The sequence below is a fragment of the Mytilus galloprovincialis genome, chromosome 10 (assembly GCF_965363235.1).
Source record: "Mytilus galloprovincialis chromosome 10, xbMytGall1.hap1.1, whole genome shotgun sequence".
NCBI classification, from domain to species: Eukaryota; Metazoa; Mollusca; class Bivalvia; order Mytilida; family Mytilidae; genus Mytilus; species Mytilus galloprovincialis.
Window position 1 is genome coordinate 85,725,474 of NC_134847.1, and position 18,696 is coordinate 85,744,169.

Sequence of the window (18,696 nt, forward strand, 5' to 3'; positions counted from 1 at the left end):
ACAGTTCTACCCTAGAAATACATAAATCACATTGTTTTACACTTGGTTTGGTTCTGGAACCAAATATTGACAGGTGGGAGAAATACATCAATTTCAACTCTGACAGAAACATGATCTTATAATATTTGAAATTGTATTAGCTAAGATTTCCTTTAATTAAAATTATTTTTTATTATCAATAACGTTAGCTGACTGTGTTTAGTAATGCTGACTATTTCAATGGTAACATTATATGAAAAATAACTTTTATTTGATATGTTTAAGATTGTTGCATAGTCTACGAGAACTGCAGAAAAAACGCTTATTATTGTCATACCTACGGAATAGATGGACATAATCAAAATTTGGCAGGGCCGTTCGGAATCTTGAGTCCTTAATACTCTTCAACTTTGTACTTTATTTTGTTTTTAATCTGTTATACAATATATACCATAAAACTCATTGTTATTGGCCTAGTCTATGATTTAATGGACTTGATCTGTACTTGACAACGTCTTTCGGAATTTTGGGTCCTCAATGCTTTTCCATTTTGTACTTAATTTGGCCTTTTTCAAATTTTTTATTCGAGTTTCACTGATGAGTCTTTCATTAACGAAAAGTGTGACCAGGATACAAAGTTTGAATCCTAGTATATGTGAGGAGTTTATCCATGATAAGGGTTTTTTTTTCATTCGGAGGGACATGAGTTTATTGCTATTTGAAAATTACATCGTATCTGCATTTATATACATGTATAAAGAATAAATATAAACATGTATTGATTATTACTTGTCGAACTTTAAGCAGCTTTCAAATGCATAGTACCCTGTGTTTTTAAAGTTGCCTAGTCTGCGAGTTCCAAACGTCATTTCCAAATTTCATTTTAGGAAGACCTAGTATAGCAACAAATGTGTTACAACTGCAGTTTCAACCATATATCAGTAAGATTTCAGTAAAACGTTGATTTACATTTTTAATTTAAATGCTTGTTACATTGACTTTACTTTGTCTTTTTTATCTGTCGGTGGGGCTTTTATAAATTGTATTTTAACATCTTTTAAAAGGAATCACAAGATGTTTTGTCTTTTGGTCTAATAAACCCGCCGGTTTTAAACATACCTATTATACTTTTTGAAAACTTTTTTCTGGTCTTGATTGTCATTACATAGTTGCTGCTAGACAAGCATCAAATGGCAAATCAATCACCGTAAATATCATACAAACTGTAAGTTCTTTTTTCTTAATTTACTGAGTCATTTTGTGAATTCTCTGAAATTAGTAAAATCGAAATGTTTGTTTCAAGATAATACAATTGAACAAGCATTTTCCATTTTATCTGTTAGAGTGCATGTATTTTGAAATAAAATATGATTTCTTTTGCATTACATCAATTTTATCATTTAACGAAAGGTCTTATTCTACCAAAAATAGCAATAAATTTCCAAGTACAAATTTGAAAAAAGATTAATTAATATTCTGTATTCCTTTATAAATTGTTTACTTTTCTCATGTGGCGAGCAGTAATGAAACATTTTCGTAATCTCTCTTATTATTGTCAATTTGAACAATGTTCCTCAGACGACAAATGAACATTTCCAAGACAACAAATTCGAATATTACCACCGCAAAATAACTTTATTCATTTTTCATTTTATTTCTTTTGCAACTTAATTTTCTTAGTGTTCCCTGAGCGAAGCCGGTACCAATACATTGTAACAAGTTATTATACACATATTAACGATTGCGTGCGAAGAACGAACAGTGAATTCATGCTTTGCATCTCTGGGATTTACCTCGCGTGCGGAAAGTTAGACGATCACAAAATGTGATGGCAGCTGTCGAAATTACCATTAGATGCGACAGAATCGTTTGTTTACTAATTTAGATTGTCAAAAAGAAGGGAAAATGCTAAATAATTGTCAAATGGTGCAATATTTCAACATTTGGCAGTATTGTAGTCATTGACGGTATCATCTTAGGGTCATTTTTTCTGAATGCTTAAGGTCACTAAATAAAAGAAGACGATTACAAATTTTCAACTAAGATCGACAGGGTAGAATCTTAGTTCTTTTTTTTTTGATATACTTTAAATTGGTTGGTTTTTGTATAAAAAAAGAACTAAGGTTTCGTTTCTACAAGGTAAACCTATATACATATATATGTTATCCAAGTGTAAAATATATAGAAAAGAGCAAAAAAAAATTGCTCTGTGAATATCTTGACTTTTAAAATAGAATAGTTCTCCATACTGTAAGGATTTGGCATCTTTGGTATAATTTACCTCAGCCATGTTGGCGTCACTGGTGATGAACAGCACGCAGGTAATGTTGGTACCAATAAACGGTATGTGCACATGGTTGAAAGTATCAATCGCCTACATTTTGCTTCTCTAGATCATAAATATAACTAAAGATATTCAGGTAATAAAATATAAACTGTTTTAGACTAAGCTTCCAATACCCTTTGTATATAAATAAACTCGTCATAGATATCAGGATTGAAATTTTGTATTTGGGCCAGACGTGCGTTTCGTCTAAAAAACAATTGTCAGTGCCGTCGAATCCAAATAAGTTGACCTTTGTAAAGAATTGTTGATATGTCTCATAGTGTTTTTGATTTAATTGTGCATCTAGTAAATGAAATATCAAAAAGCACTCCGAATGCAGACAATTGTTAATTATAAAGTTGTGAGTAGCTGTTATAATGACATAATGACTTTCCATTTGAGGGTAAACTTATAACTTCGTAGTTTTACACAGAGTATTCTGTAATTAAATTTGATTAAGAAAATTATATTTTAACTATTCTTGTTATTATTGAAACATAAACCGAGTACAATAGGAAGTCCCATGTTAGTCAATTATCTTTCTTAATAGTTTGTCAGTTATACATATAATCAGGTACAAATAAGGGTTGGGTGAAATTAGCGGTAATGTATTTCTATACAATATATATATAAAAAATAATCAAGCCTTTTTAATATTGGTCTTGTTAGATAACTATAAGATTCTTTATAAAACATGCCTTGTTTTTATTTATAAAACAAGAACAATTGCAAAGTTATGTCTTTGAAATGATATTTAGTTATGTCAAATTAAATTGAATGTTATCATGGAAACTTGTGAGTAATGTATTCGCTCAAGTATTAAAAACAAACAAAAACAAAAATGCTGAAGGAGTAAAATACATTTGTCAGTCACTTAAATTATGACAAGAACCTTATGATATTTACCATTTTTTCAAAATAAAGTATCTCGATAAGTTCTAGGAAAAGTCGCTAGCTGTATTTAAAACTTATAGTAGAATATTGCGAATTTAATGTATAAAATCAAATGTTGGTACAATCCGGATAAGATCTTAATAAGCATACATATAATTAAATTTTTAGAGATATCCTATAGCAGAAACAAACATGCATGACAAAAGAGGCCGGAATGTTAATGCACACGGCTATATTTCTACAAGCACCCACTAAATGTGTTGTTTTCTTCATTATATACATGTATTAATTGCATAACAGGGGTTAATGTTCCTGTCAAGGCACCCAGCCGCTACTTTGTCAAGGCACCCCGCCGCTACTTTTTGAGTTCATAATAGATAACAAATTAGGATGTTATACATGCATTCGGATATGTTGAAACAAGCAGTTAAAATAAAGTCGAGTGTAAAAGTTTAAATTGGATTTGGATTTCTTTTAGAAATGGGAAGATGTGGTGTGAGTGCCAATGAGACAACTCTCCATCCAAATAACAATTTTGTTTTTATAAGCTGATCTTGGGGTGTGTCTATGCTCCGTTCTATCTTTATTGTGGAAATTGATACACAGTAAAGATCGAGATATTGTAAAAATGTCTTTTAACTGATTATTTTTGATAGAATAAAGATTACTATATTAATGTTGCATAGTATGATAATACAATCTTAAAATTGAGAAAGGAAACTTTGGGGAACGTGTCAAAGCGACGACAACCCGACCATAGAGCAGACAATAGCATTCTCTTAACTTGAGTAAATCATTTCCAAGTAACAAATTTATTTACCTAAGTGAAAAAAGCGACTCTCTAAATAAACTCATCATAGATACCAGGACTAAATTTTGTATATACCCTATTACCTTTGATAACTATGTATATACGCCAGACGCGCGTTTCGGCTACAAAAGACTCATCAGTGACGCTCGAATAAAAAAAAAGTTAAAAAAGCCAAATAAGGTACGAAGTTGGAGAGCATTGAGCACCAACATTCATTATTTGTTTGCGAAATACAGCTAAGGTAATATATGCCTGAGTTAGAAAAGCCTTAGTTTTACAAACATTCAAAATTTTGTAAACAGTTAATTTATAAATATAACCATATCAATGATAATTCATGTCAGCACAAAAAGTGTTGGCTGGTGATACCCTCGGGGAAATAAATCTCCACCAGTAGTAGCATCGACTCAGTGGTTGTAAATAAACTCATCATAGATACCAGGACTAAATTTTGTATACGCCAGACGCGCGTTTCGTCTACAAAAGACTCATCAGTTACGCTCGAATCCAAAAAAGTTAAAAAGGCCAAATAAAGTACGAAGTTAAAGAGCATTGAAGACCAACATTTCTTAAAGTTTTGTCAAATACAGCTAAGGTAATCTATGCCTGAGGTAGAAAAGCCTTAGTTTTTCAAAAAATCCAAATTTTGTAAACAGTTAATCTATAAATATAACCATATATTAAGGTTTCTTATTCTGTACCTCTTTTATTGGCACTTGTTTCAAATTATGAGAAAAGAGTTATGAAATCGTAATAAAAATAACAATTCATGCCGGTATCAAATCCAAATTTGCATCTAGTGAAAAAACATGCATAATAAGGATTTGTTTACCTCTTAAAATTTATCGAAGTGGTATAATACAAATCAATATAGTATGTACACTATTTTACCTAGATTAAAAATATTATCATATTAAAATGTGTATCCTCTTCCTATATATGTATATCTAGTTATAAAAAATAGATATTACAAACGACATAGAAATAACCATAAATAGGTATGCTTTGTAGATTTAAATGTATAGTATATATATGAATAGATATTCTATAATTTAAAGATCTAAGTTAGAAAGTCATTCAATTATTATTAAAATACACAACAAAATGACAATTAGTCGAATAAACTTGAATATTTATCTACTGCTTATCACATTGTATTTAAACCTGTCTGATCGAATAAGCATGTTTAATTTGGAAGAGAAACATAATAATGAGTTAGTCCCCTTTAAAACCGATATGCAAATATCGCTTACCATTAGAAATGAATAGGTGAGTTTCAGTCATGTATATATTGCATTCCAAACAATTATTTATATAACAGGTCGGAAAAGGGAAGTAACCTTTGTAATACATTGTTTGACAACGAAGGGTAAATGTTAAAGTTTGGACAATGTATAATCATAATTATTTTCCCTTTGAGTCGACCTTATGTTTTTAAATTTAAGGTTTACTTAAAATCCGTAACTATGATATGATAATAAAACAATTGACTTCCTTATCAGTAAAGGTCTTCTGATAGCTTTTACAAGCGATATCTGAATCAGGTTATACATAATAATCTGCCAACAGCCAGTAGCAGGGTCTAATACTGAAAAATATTATATTCAGAAACAAATGTATAAAGATGTTCCAGTAAATAAAATAATAGACATCTCCTAACATTTAAGAAACAAATACAATATACATCTTTATTTTACATTCTGATTTCAAGAGTAATGACTTCTATATCTTCCATACAAGAAATTATGAGAAATGCACGAAACTTGGTGGCCATCAGATAATAGTTACTCTCAGAAATGTTAAAATAGGGAATAAACTCAAGTAAAAAAAATCTGGTAATTTCCATTAGTTTTCGCCCGACTTTACATGTCTATGGTGAAAAACTGAAACGTACGAAGCGAATGACGTTGATGAAAATTCTGTCAAGCGGTGAATTTTTAAGAATGAAGCGTGGATTGAAAATTGATAATTCACGCGTGTTTTATCAAGCAAAACGATGTTAAAACTGCGGTCTTGCGCTTATGATTTTAAAATATTTCCCTCATATCAATTTGAACTACAACTAATGAGACATTAACGTTTTGAGCGCACATGCGATGCCTTACCCCGTACACTATGAATATAAATACAGATTTCATTGTCCTGGCAAATTATAGTTGTACTTAGTTGTAAGTTATCAAATGGCAAAATCAAACACTCAAACAACTGTTGTAAATTATTGTCCCCAGTCCTTAATGTATTGGGGCACCTGTTGTAAATCATTGCCCCTTGTCGCCTTAATTTATAAGGGTACCTGTTGTAAACTTTTGTCGCCTTAATGTATTGGGGTATTACTTAAATTTCGATGAGTCTACTATAGAAGAAACACCAAACTTAATCATAAGCCAGGTATATTATATTTAGTGAGTTTTTATCTAACACATTTTTACAAACAAGCAAATTTTGTATCGCCAATTTGTATTCCCCTAATGATAGTGTTTTACAAATAACAAAAACCAACTATATATATATGAATAAAGTAGTAAATAAATTCATCATTGATACCAGGGTTAAAATTTTATATTTACGCCAGACGCGCGTTTCGTCTACAAAAGACAAACCAGTGACGCTCGAATAAAACACGTTAAAAAGTCCAAATAAAGTACGAAGTTGAAGAGCATTGAAATCTTTAAGAGTTGTGCCAAATACAGCTAAGGTATTCTACTCCTAAAGGTTGAAAAGCTTTATTATTTCAAAAATTCAAATTTGCAAACAGTTGATTTATGATTATGAACATATCTATGATAACTGACTACTTGGCTGGTGATACCCTCGGGGAATTAAAACTTCACCAACAATGGCATCGACCCAGTGGTTGTAAATAAACTCGTCATAGATACCAGGATTAAAATTTTATATTTACAACAGTAACAGAGGATAGACAGTAAAGCTAAAACTTAAACAAAGACAGTCATACAAATGGATAGGTCAAACCTCAGTATATTATTTAATTGTTTTCAAGGCAGATATATATTTATATAATAATCATAGCGCATGTATTTAAATAGATAACTCAAGAAAATAAAGATTGCATGTATACATTTTTTTTCAGTTCACTCTCCTTTTTTGCATGATACATAAATAAAGATTGCAGGTATACAAACTTTTGTAAATTGACTGTTAGTGGAACTTTGAATTATTGAGATACTGGGGCTTTTCTTCATCAGGAACTTTTGGTTCTCGGTGCTCTCCAACTTCGTACTTTGCATTTGGCCTTTTGACATTTTTTGATTCGAGCGTCACTGATGGGTCTTTTGTAGACGAAACGCTCGTCTGGCGCAAATACTTAAGTTCGGTCCTGGTATCTATGATGAATTTATTGCCAGTACACTCTTCCTTTTGCTTGATACATGCATGTGTAGATACCAGGATTAAAATTGTAACGCCACAAAAGACTCATCAGTAAAGCGTGAATAAATTATATTCCTTGAGAAGAAAATGATTAGCATTTCGAAGTTTTGTGAATAATTTGTTTATAATTATGACGATATCAATGATGTCTCAACATGTAAGTGCTAATTACTGGTCTGGTGATATTCTCGGGATAGAAACCTCCATCAACAGTGGTATTGACCCAGTGGTTACAAATGATCTCATCATATAGATACTAGGATTTAAAATATATACCCCAGACGCACATTTCACCTACAAAAGACTCATCAGTGTTCGAAAAAAAATTGTAAAAAAGGCCAAATAAAGAACGAAACTTGGTAGAGGATACAACATTCCGAAAGGTTTTGCCAAATACAGAACAAGTTTAAATGCACAGTTCATTTTAACTTTCGGTTGGCTTATTTGTCAGACAGATGTTAAACATACCTTTATACAAGTAAGACCTCTGCACAAAATATTTTCCATAGGACACAACCATGTTAATATTGTTATGTGAAATTGACTACCAGGCTTGTGATACACAAGGGAACACGCGTATAACACCCAAATATGAAGAAAACGGATGGACATACCAGAAATAACAAAAGTTGGTGAATTCTAGTCAAATGCTTACTTTTTTTTTTAAATACAGGATAGCATTTAATCAGTTTTTTTGCAGATGGTCTTCAAATTAAGTAAGGATTATTTTGTGTCATGCTCTATAAAATTGAGAACGGAAGAGACAACAACCCGTTCAAACAGCAAAAAAAAAAAACAAAGTCCACCAATGGGTCTTCTACATAGCGAGGACACCCAGCATCCAAATTTGCATAATAGTTAAAGGAAAGTAAAAAGTAATTTTTTATTAAAAGTCGGGTTGCATATATACACAATAACAATGAACATGAGCTCTTTAAATCGACTGATATTAATAAACAAAACATACATGAAAACGTTTAATCCCGCTGCAAATGTTTGCCCCTGTCCTAAGTCAGGAATCTGTTGTACAGTAGTTGTCGTTTGTTTATGTAATTTATACGTGTTTCTCGTTTCTCGTTTTTTTTATATAGATTAGACCGTTTGTTTTCCCGTTTGAACGGTTTTACACTAACAATGTTGGTGCCCTTAAAAGCTTGTTTTTCTTTGTGAGCCAAGGCTCCGTGTTGAAGGCCGTACATTGACCTATAATGGTTTACTTTTATAAATTGTTATTTGGATGGAGAGTTGTCTCATTGGCACTCACACCACATCTTCCAATATCTATATAATAACATCAGATACATATACAACACAATACATACACACATACAGACAGACAGCACATATATGCATTAATACATAGAAAGCACATGCAGAATAAAAGCTAATTACAGTGACTTGACTGTTAGTGTTGCTATTCACCAATTGCAACTCATTCAAAATTTTGACCCAATTGCAATTTGTTTTATTAAATCAAATTGTTCAACTGGTCAAAAATTTGAACAAACTGTTCAGCCAAAATGTGAAAGTGCAAAGTGATAAAATAAATCATACTTACAATCCTATAAGTCTGTAACTCCACTGTATTGATGTAATTCCTAAATTAGTCTATCAATCTGTATAGTTATATTACAGCCATTACCATACTAAAGGTGAACTGTTTTATTTTGAATTGCTATAAAAATGTCAAAACTAAGCTTTTATAGAGTTTTTCTTTCGAAAAGTATTCTATATTTATAAGTATCACACATTATGTGAATAAAAACATTTCATATTCAGTAAAATATGTATGAAATAACAATATGCTTCCTTGGGGAGATAACCTAAAATACTATTCTTTTGAATAAAGACTTTTTGAAACCAAAAAGCGATTATCTCCCCTTCCTACAAACATATTGCAATTTCAAATATTTTACTGAATATGAAATGTTTTTATTCACATAGTGTGTGATACTTATAAATATAGAATACTTTTCAATGTGATTGACGTTTAACTAGCTGTCAGTATCTGTGATTTTTTTTCTGTTGTGTGGATGTATAAGTACCCGTCGACGCCCACTTTATGTTTTGTTAGAATCATTTCTATTTGTGTAGATATGCTGATTTAATATAAAAAAGAAGATGTGGTATGATTGCCAATGAGACAACTATCCACAAAAGACCAAAATGACACAGAAATTAACAACTATAGGTCACCGTACGGCCTTCAACAATGAGCAAAGCCCATACCGCATAGTCAGCTATAAAAGGCCCTGATAAGACAATGTAAAACAATTCAAACGAGAAAACTAACGGCCTTATTTATGTACAAAAAAATGAACGAAAAACAAATATGTAACACATAAACAAACGACAACCACGGAATTACAGGCTCCTGACTTGGGACAGGCACATACATAAATAATGTGGCAGGGTTAAACATGTTAGCGGGATCCCAACCCTCCCCCTAACCTGGGACAGTGGTATAACAGTACAACATAAGAACGGACTATAAAAATCAGTTGAAAAAGGCTTAACTCATCAGAAGGACAAAAATACAAGTGGACGTGGTCCGGTACTTATACATCCCGACACAAAAAGACACAATGAACAGATCTGAGAGTACTCGCAGTTATCTGACAGCTAGTTCAAAGCCACTAACAACTAATAAAAAAATCATGCAACTAAGACTAAACTATCAATCCGTACACATCCAACATCCAATGGATTTAGTGTAAAAACGTCATAAACAGCCAGAGAAAAACATGACCTTGTGCAATGCCAAGTTACAGGTATGGACAGATTGTAGATCCATGAATATGTGTATGCATATAACATACTAGTAATATTTAGTTTGCTTTTAATTTACTGATTTAAGCCTTTTTCAAATGATTCTTTTGTGGTAGTTACATTATAATCCTATTACCTTTGATAACTATCTACACCACTGTCTCAAATTAGGGGAGATGTGGGATCCCACTAGCATGTTTAACCTCGTCACATTTTCTAAAACAACTTAATCGGAAGGTACCAAGCCATTATTGATCAATATTATGTATCTACTTCACAAATAATACATGATGGTCTTGAATAGATTATGGTTACTTACATTGTGTATCTTCTTAGTAACGTGTTTATAATATTATTTTGTTTGTCTTTATAAATATTACTTTTACTGTTTATAGATATGAGAAGATGTGGTTTGAGTGCCAATGAGACAACTCTACATTTTTATATTTTTGTCTTAAATTTTGGCTAATGTGCTTTGTCTACATATTTGTTTGTTTTATAATGATTAAGATTATAACCCAATGTTGACTGCTGTCAATCGATTTTTGACATTTTTACATATTGTGTCCGTTTGCTTTGTTAAAAAATCGTTGTCATATAATGGAATTTTATATGACTGATACAAGTTAGAGGTTTACTAGCTATAAAAATATGTTTATTTCACCATTTCTACATAAAAGCAATGCCTTTACCAAGTCAGGAATATGACGGTTGTTATCCATTTGTATGATGTGTTTGAGCTTTTGATTTTGTCATTTGATTACGGACTATCCGTTTTGTATTTGCCTAGGAGTTCGGTATATTTGTCATTTTAGTTTTTAGGGTTATTTGTCCTTTCTTGAATTTAAATGAAATTTAACTGAATCATGTAACTTAATACCCAATAGAATTATTTATAAAATATTTAAGGTATAATAATACAATTGGTTGGATGTATAAATTCATACACCTAACTCATTTTTGATTAACAATGCATCATGAATATGCTGTGAATCCGTTACTTTCTGTAGAGTTGTTACTCTAATGTATTTCAAGGAAAAGATGTGATATTAACTAAGATATCCAACAAATTATATGTCTACTTCTGTTGGTACGCAGAAAATGTCACAAATAACCATTAAAGTATCCATGAAATTTCTATTTTTCTTGGAAATAAGAATGAAATGAAATATTTTACTCCAGCAGGCTTTGACTGAATTGATACAGTTTGACTGTTTATCTGTCTTTGGTCTTTAAAAAACAAGTAAGACAATAGTTGTTCTTTGTTAATAAATTGTTTATTTTATGTAATAAATGATAGATTTTAACATGATGAAGCACCAATAAATAAAAAGAGCATAAAAATTACACCATGTAACAAAAGGAGTAAAATGAGATTCACTATAGGTAAAACACATTCTTATCTTTAAGCTGTAGTTCTCTAAAAGTACTATTCACAGGTTATAACTACTGACTTTTGCTATGACTGGCTCAGTTCTGGTATTTTGCAATAGAAATTATAGTTCATTTTCTTTAGGGACAAATAGGGGGAAAGGATTACTAGAACTCTGCTATGATAATTGAATTCTATATAACATTAGCATACAAGTACTAGTGAAAGTATACATGAACATCGATCTATTTGACATATGCATATACATCAAATAGTTCTTTTCATGGTTTTCTAAGACACATCTTTTCAGTTTTTAATTTCTTTTGTTTTGGTGCTAGTAAAGTTTAAAACATAGTTCACCACCAAACAATAAATTAAAATGAACCAGTAGAGCTCCATATTTTATACTTAGATCCTAGAAATATAGCAACCAAAGAGAAACATTTTAGATATTTAATCGTGTGAGGTAATTGTGAAAGATTGTGCAGTATGCTAAAGTTTTCTTTTTACATAAATGCAAATTAAATGACAGTGTAGAAAAAAGAGGTCATCACAATTGTCTGAAATATGCCTTCAGAATTATTAGACTGCTTTGCACATTTCAAAAACTACATGCTGACATGTAATTAATTACATCCTGATCCATTGGTTTTTGATAGAATGTTGTCTAATAAGTAGTCTTTATATTTATACACTTTTCACACTTGAGTTTATTAACTGTAGATGAAAAATTTATTGATCGATTGACTGGTGTTTAACATCACTTTCAGCAATATTGCTCAATTTCACAGCGTAGAAAGCCTGAGCGCCAGAAGATAACCCTGACCTGCAGTAGAATAAACAATCTTAGTCAATTAAGATTGGAGATGACTACACCTGCAAGTTGCCTTTTCAAACTCACAATCTGTGTTGACAAACCAGTGTTTCAGTAATTCAACTATTTAGACCACTTGGCCACAGAGGCCCTTGTATGTGTAAAAAAAGCTTCTGAGCAGACCAGTTTTTCTTCAACTTAAACAAGAAAACATACAACAATTAACAACAAAACAGTATTTTTAAACAAAGTGAGTAACACCCTGTTTGCTCTATAAATGATTATTATTTACAAAATGACACTATTATTTACATTCATATATCATCTATAGACAATGTCTTTATGCACCAATATGTTCAAAATAAATGCAGTGTTTACAACCAAAAGAATCTTTATGATTCAATCTATACAAAAGAATCATATTTATCATTTTATATCACATAGAACAAATTTCTCCCTTCTTTTACTTACATGTGTAATCATGATCTATAGGACACTGATAATTAAATTACTTATTTAGTTTGTATCATGAAGAGTGTTAACTTTACGAATGAAAAAATTTGAGTAGCTTGTGTAATATTTTAATCTTTTTGACAACAAAAATATAGCCTGGCTATTTTATTAATGGCAAAATAAATGAGAAATATGTACGAGTGACTGTTACATATTATATATTTATATATACCACAATTTTGTGTGACAAGCCTACACATACAGTGCAATATGTATAGTGAATACTACATGTACCACATATAACAGCACTTTACTATGTTTGGGACTTTTTCAGGTTTGGCAAAGTCATTCTCTCTGAGTATTAAAACACAATCACAATATCACAAAGTATAACAGTAATGTTTCTATTCACTGGATAGTCACTTTTGAGATATGTGCCATGGTGTCCGCTATAATTCCCCTTGACTTCTGATGACAGGAATAGAGGTCATTGTGAACATTCCAGTCTTTAGGATCACCGTAAGAGGAGTGTGGCGTGTGGTATTGTACCCATGGTGATGTTTTTACAACAGGAACTGGTATACCACCTAATGGCTGTTTCTCACAGGACCTACAGAAAAAAGTTATACATTAAAAATATCTAAGTCGATGTTACTACATGTACTCATAGTCTAGGTGAACCCTTCTGTTCACACCCACTAATGTAATGTAAAACGTGTCTGGTAAAATACAGCCAAGTCTGGTATTACTATACATGCTGTTGGTTAGGTTGTGGATTTCTATGGTCACATTTTTACAGAAGGTCTTTCAGTTATCTGTCTGTCTAAGTGGTGTTTGGTCACAGTTTTCAGTTTTTCCACCAAATGTTTTAATGATTTGTGATGCTAGTTTTATGAGGGACTATGAGTAAGTGTTTGTGAGTTATTTTTCTGTCATCCTTTCATAAACATTGTTGTTACATTTGCATTTATTTCATTCAATAATATTTTGACTACAAATTGGTCTGTTAAGAAATTTTTAGCAGGACCAATGTTAGGAAACCATATTATCATAATTTGAATGCAACATAAAAATATAAGAAACTAATAAATGTCTTTAGAAAACTACTCTCTTAGTGATCTAAATATTGAGATATTTTACCTGTTTGGAGGTGACCTGTCCATTAAGTGTATAGGTGTGTGTATCACTGATGCTTGGGTGGCCCCTGTTACAGGACTACTTGTAGACAACATCCCTCCATCAGATTTACCATGACTCTGCTTGGGACTACAGCTATGATCAGACCGAGGTGTAGAATTAGGACTGGAATTTTTCAGACAAGGATTCCACGAGGAGCCCGGACTACTTATCACATTCCCACGTCCAGAGTTATTGTAACTGTTTGATAAGTGTCCATTCACATGATCAGAGTTCCGTGAGTTTTGAATTGATCTTGGACTAGTATTATTTTTTATCACTGAATTATGTTGTAAAGGAATCGTCAGACCTTGACCATTTTGTCCAAGGTCATTTGTAGAGCAAATAACTTTTGTCTCTTTTGAAGTCAAACTTTGTCCATGAATAATTTCAGGTTTGATCAAAGATGATGAGGAGTACCCTGACCCGTGACTGACCATTGAATCAACACCATTCACATAACCAGTACTACCGTACATTGATGATGACCTAAGGTCAACTGGTTCTAAACTTCCATTCAGACGAGGTTGAAGTCTGTCACTACCATATTCATATGCATATTTTCTAAAATCGTTGTCAAGTCTTGATAAATCCTCACCGTAATGAACCTTTTTGGCAAGTTCAAGTCCATAACTATCACACCCAAACCCATACCCATATTTACTAGCAGGTGTCATTAAATCAGGATAACCATTTCCATGGTAACCTAACGTATGTTGATACTGTCTCCGATGTGAGTCCAGATAATAACCATTAGCATAACTATGCTTCTCAGCTTCTGTGAAACCATAAGTATCCGCGGCAGATGGATAAACGGTCCCAGGGAAACCAGTATATCCATGTGGACGGTAAACTTCAGGTTCCATCCCAAAATTATTGGGTGGATACGGATAGAGAATTTCTGGTTTGAAGTCACTACCTTCAAAGTTCCCGTATTGTGGATAGTTTCCACTGAAACCATTGATTCCATTAATAATATCTCTACATCCTGTCTTTCTTTTCCTCCCTGGGGATTGTAAATATTCCCTACCCCCCTGATTCTTCTGTTTCTTTTGCTTTCCATTTTTCATTTTTGACATCATTTCATCATTAGGAAAGTCAAAACCAGAACATATATCTAAATCTAATAATGGATAGGGTAATTTGAATTCATTTCCTCGTTTGTGGAACAAATCCTGTCCTTCGTCATCACTGAAATAGACAAACATCCTTATATATATCTAAATGACAATCAATGGAGATTTGAAACCAAAAATTGAAGGACATAGTATCGATTATAAAAAATAATTACTTCAGTTGGTGGACCGTTATGTTAACTTTCTTCATGTTATATTTCTTTGGAGCAAAAAACCTTGTTTTTACCAAAAATCAAAAAAAAAAATTCTACTTAATTCTTATATCTGTAATCTGTGTTTTATTATTACATATTTTCTTCCATGTAATTTGATCTGTTTCCATTTATAAAAATCTCAAAGTTGTTGAAGGTTGACTTCATTGTGTAGGATCAAAATAAATTCAACTGATTCTGATTGGTCAATAGTTTAATAAATTGAAGTTTTATAAATAAATAAAATGTACAATTGGTAGGCACTCCACCATTTACCAGGACTATTTGCAATTGATTTTTTGGTACTGTACAACACAACATATTTTTTTATTATGCCATATGTGTAATCTATTGGCTTGCATATCTGTTCTGTTTTAAAATATGTAATTTAAAGAATGAATTCCATTGGGTGTTTTCAATATATATGGGCCTTGGTAAATGCTTTTTTTAAAGATTACCAAGAAATACTTAGGAGTTGAATATTGTTAATTAATACATGATGCTGGTATACTCACGTAAGTTGTCTGTGTGTACAGATTACAAAGTCTGGTTTACTGTTTTTATAGATAACTTTACAACTGGACTGTAACCATATCCAGCGGAATTCTTTCGTTAACCATCGATACGCTATCAGTCCAGAACTGCCTGTCTTTATTACTGAAAAAAAAAATAACAGTTAAAAAAATACTCAAACACATATATATATATATACTGTGGATTGATTTATTTTCATGGTATTAATGTTCATGGATTGAGGAAAATATCCATTTCTTAAAATATTTGACTTCTGGCTTTTCACGATTACTGCATGCATGCTGAGCCCATGGTGAACTTGTTTTATATACCTCAAATTATATATCAAAATTACTGTAATGAAAAATAATAATGAATCTCGAGTCTTCAACATTGAACTAGTAATCCTTTTTTTATTATTTAACTGGGCAATATCAAGTTTAACACCTTGAAAATGATGCAGGAATTTATAAGTTTGCAACTGCCTTGAATTCTGCTATTTTTTCTACCACATCTCATCTTTCTATTTTTATGGCAAACTTAATTCTGTAACTGGTTCTTTTTCCAATCTTCTGTGTGGAAAAAGTCAACCCTTCATTTGTAACCTTTAACTTATATAAAATGTTATAGAAATTGTGGATTAAAACTTTTTACGTGAGAACCAAATCAGTAATCCATTGTGTATATGTCAGTATATATTTATGAATAAAGAAATATGGTAAATGTCATAAATATATATTTATTCTATGGGTCATAAGATTAAAGCAAGGTTTGCATCATGATTAGAGAAGAGAATTAGATTAAACTGAATGTTATAGAACATTTAATTTTAACCTTTAAATATGAGTCAACACAAAACATGATGAAATTTTAACTTGGAATACGATGATTGTTTCACTGAGAGAATTTGAAGTGTTTCGCTGCCTTATTCAACTTACATTCTTGATGAGCTGCTGAAAAATAGTTAAGATCATCAGGGTGAACCAGATCATAGCCAGACTTTGTAGCTAACTCTCGGTCAGAAAATCCAAACATCATTTTACCCCTGAAATAAAAATAACATCAATATATATCTTGCTCCATATTTGAAAAAAACTCTGTCAGAAAATGAAAACCTCATCTTATTCATTTGTTTCTTCAAGGTCTCAAATATTTTGGTGTATTTATGTTAGTGAAACCTTCAATACATTTTAAATTATATCTTCCACAATTTCTAGGAGTACCATGATGGTGTAATGTCTCATATTACTATCAAATATATCTAGCACTGACAAAAATCATTGAATAATAATGAAAATATTATATTTCTAACATCAAAGAAATACACGAGCAAGATCATATATAGATACTTCATTTTACTCAAAAAAATCAAAAAAATCAGTGTTTGCCAGAGATTTTAACAAGATATAATTCAAATCAAAATCAAAAGCTATCAATAGAATTTTATAAAATCGTAATAAATAAAAGAATTGGTAATCAATATGATGCTGAGGTCTCAAATCTGAATTCTAAATTGTAAAAATGTGAATTAAATTACATTTGATTTCATTTAATCTGCATATTTTGTTAATATCTGATGATTTGATCAATGAAGGGTTGTTGATGTAAAGCTTGATAAATGGCTCCGCTGGGACAAGACAAACATATCTATTCAGATCCGGATGTGATTCAAATAGTTGTGGCATAAACTTTACTGCATGTTAAAACAAAATCTACATATTCTGTGTGAGGTAATATGTTGTTCTAGTATTCAATTTTACAGAACGAATTTAAAGCATTCATTTGGGTCCAAATAAAATACAAGATGAAGTCAATGTGACACACAACTTGTCCTAAGTTTGTACCCCACGTAAATTTTCCTATTATGTCTTAAGTTTGAAACAAATAAGAAAAGAAAGGATATCAGGTAAATGCACACAAGCGGCAAAAATCCTGCAATACACTACAAAATATCAAAGAAACAGATTAGTAATGGCTTTCAACCATTGGAATTTGCTTGCTTAGGTCTGCGTCTATGAACTGATGTTTTATTTGTAACATATAGTTGGATATGCCTACAACAAGTCTTATGGATAGATGTCTCATTAGTAAGCATACCACATCATCTTATCTATATCTATATATGTACATAAGTATGGGATGTACCTTTAATATTTGTTAATGCAAAGTCACTATGACATTATATATCTGTTTAACATCATAATATACATATAAAGACACCACTCATTGATATGACATTGATATAGTCATAAAATAACAAACCAAAATAATCAAGGTCAACAAAACATGGTCAAGGTCAGTATAACACTGAAATTGCACCTCTTTACTTAGTCATACTATGACACCAAATCTTACACAGCTATATAAATACTCTAGCTTTTTATTATCACTAGTTTTAATTCACAATACTCCTAGCATTAAAAGATGGGAACAAACTGGCAAAACAATTATCAGAACCTACAGATTCCTGACCTATTTTCAAACTATTTGACTGTATATAAAAACTAGAAAAAAAAAATAAAAAAAAAAACCATTAAAAAAGAACTTATGATGGAATAACTAACCCATTACCCGTAACTATTATTATTGTGCTGTCCAATAGTTATGGTCATTCCTGTTACACATTTATGTATTTTTTTAGGTTTGTTTTCACTAAAAATATAAATTGACCAACTTGTTTAAAAATCAAAATTCCACCCACTACCTGTTTAATGCCAAGTCACAGTGTGTTATTTTATATGTGGGAACTTCAGATGTAGGAGGTCAGAAATAAATGGATGAAGACCGCAGGATGAGGTATGATATGGCCATAAATCTTCTTAATTTGTCAGTTGTAACCTACATATTGTAATTGTATACTCGTCATGACAAC

At 31.4% G+C, this 18,696-nt stretch overlaps 1 protein-coding gene across 1 annotated transcript in view; it reads right to left on the reverse strand.

Annotated features, from left to right (window-relative positions):
• Positions 1-11,424: 11,424 nt before the first annotated feature.
• LOC143048678 (uncharacterized) overlaps positions 11,425-18,696 on the reverse strand; it is a 70,293-nt gene continuing 63,021 nt past the window's right edge. The window contains exons 8-11 of the mRNA XM_076222484.1: positions 16,763-16,869; positions 15,827-15,968; positions 13,949-15,175; positions 11,425-13,418 (exon numbers count right to left, since the gene is read on the reverse strand). Of these exons, the coding sequence (XP_076078599.1) occupies positions 13,217-13,418; positions 13,949-15,175; positions 15,827-15,968; positions 16,763-16,869 (1,678 nt within the window). The 3' untranslated portion in view covers positions 11,425-13,216. The remainder of the gene's footprint in view (positions 13,419-13,948; positions 15,176-15,826; positions 15,969-16,762; positions 16,870-18,696) is intronic.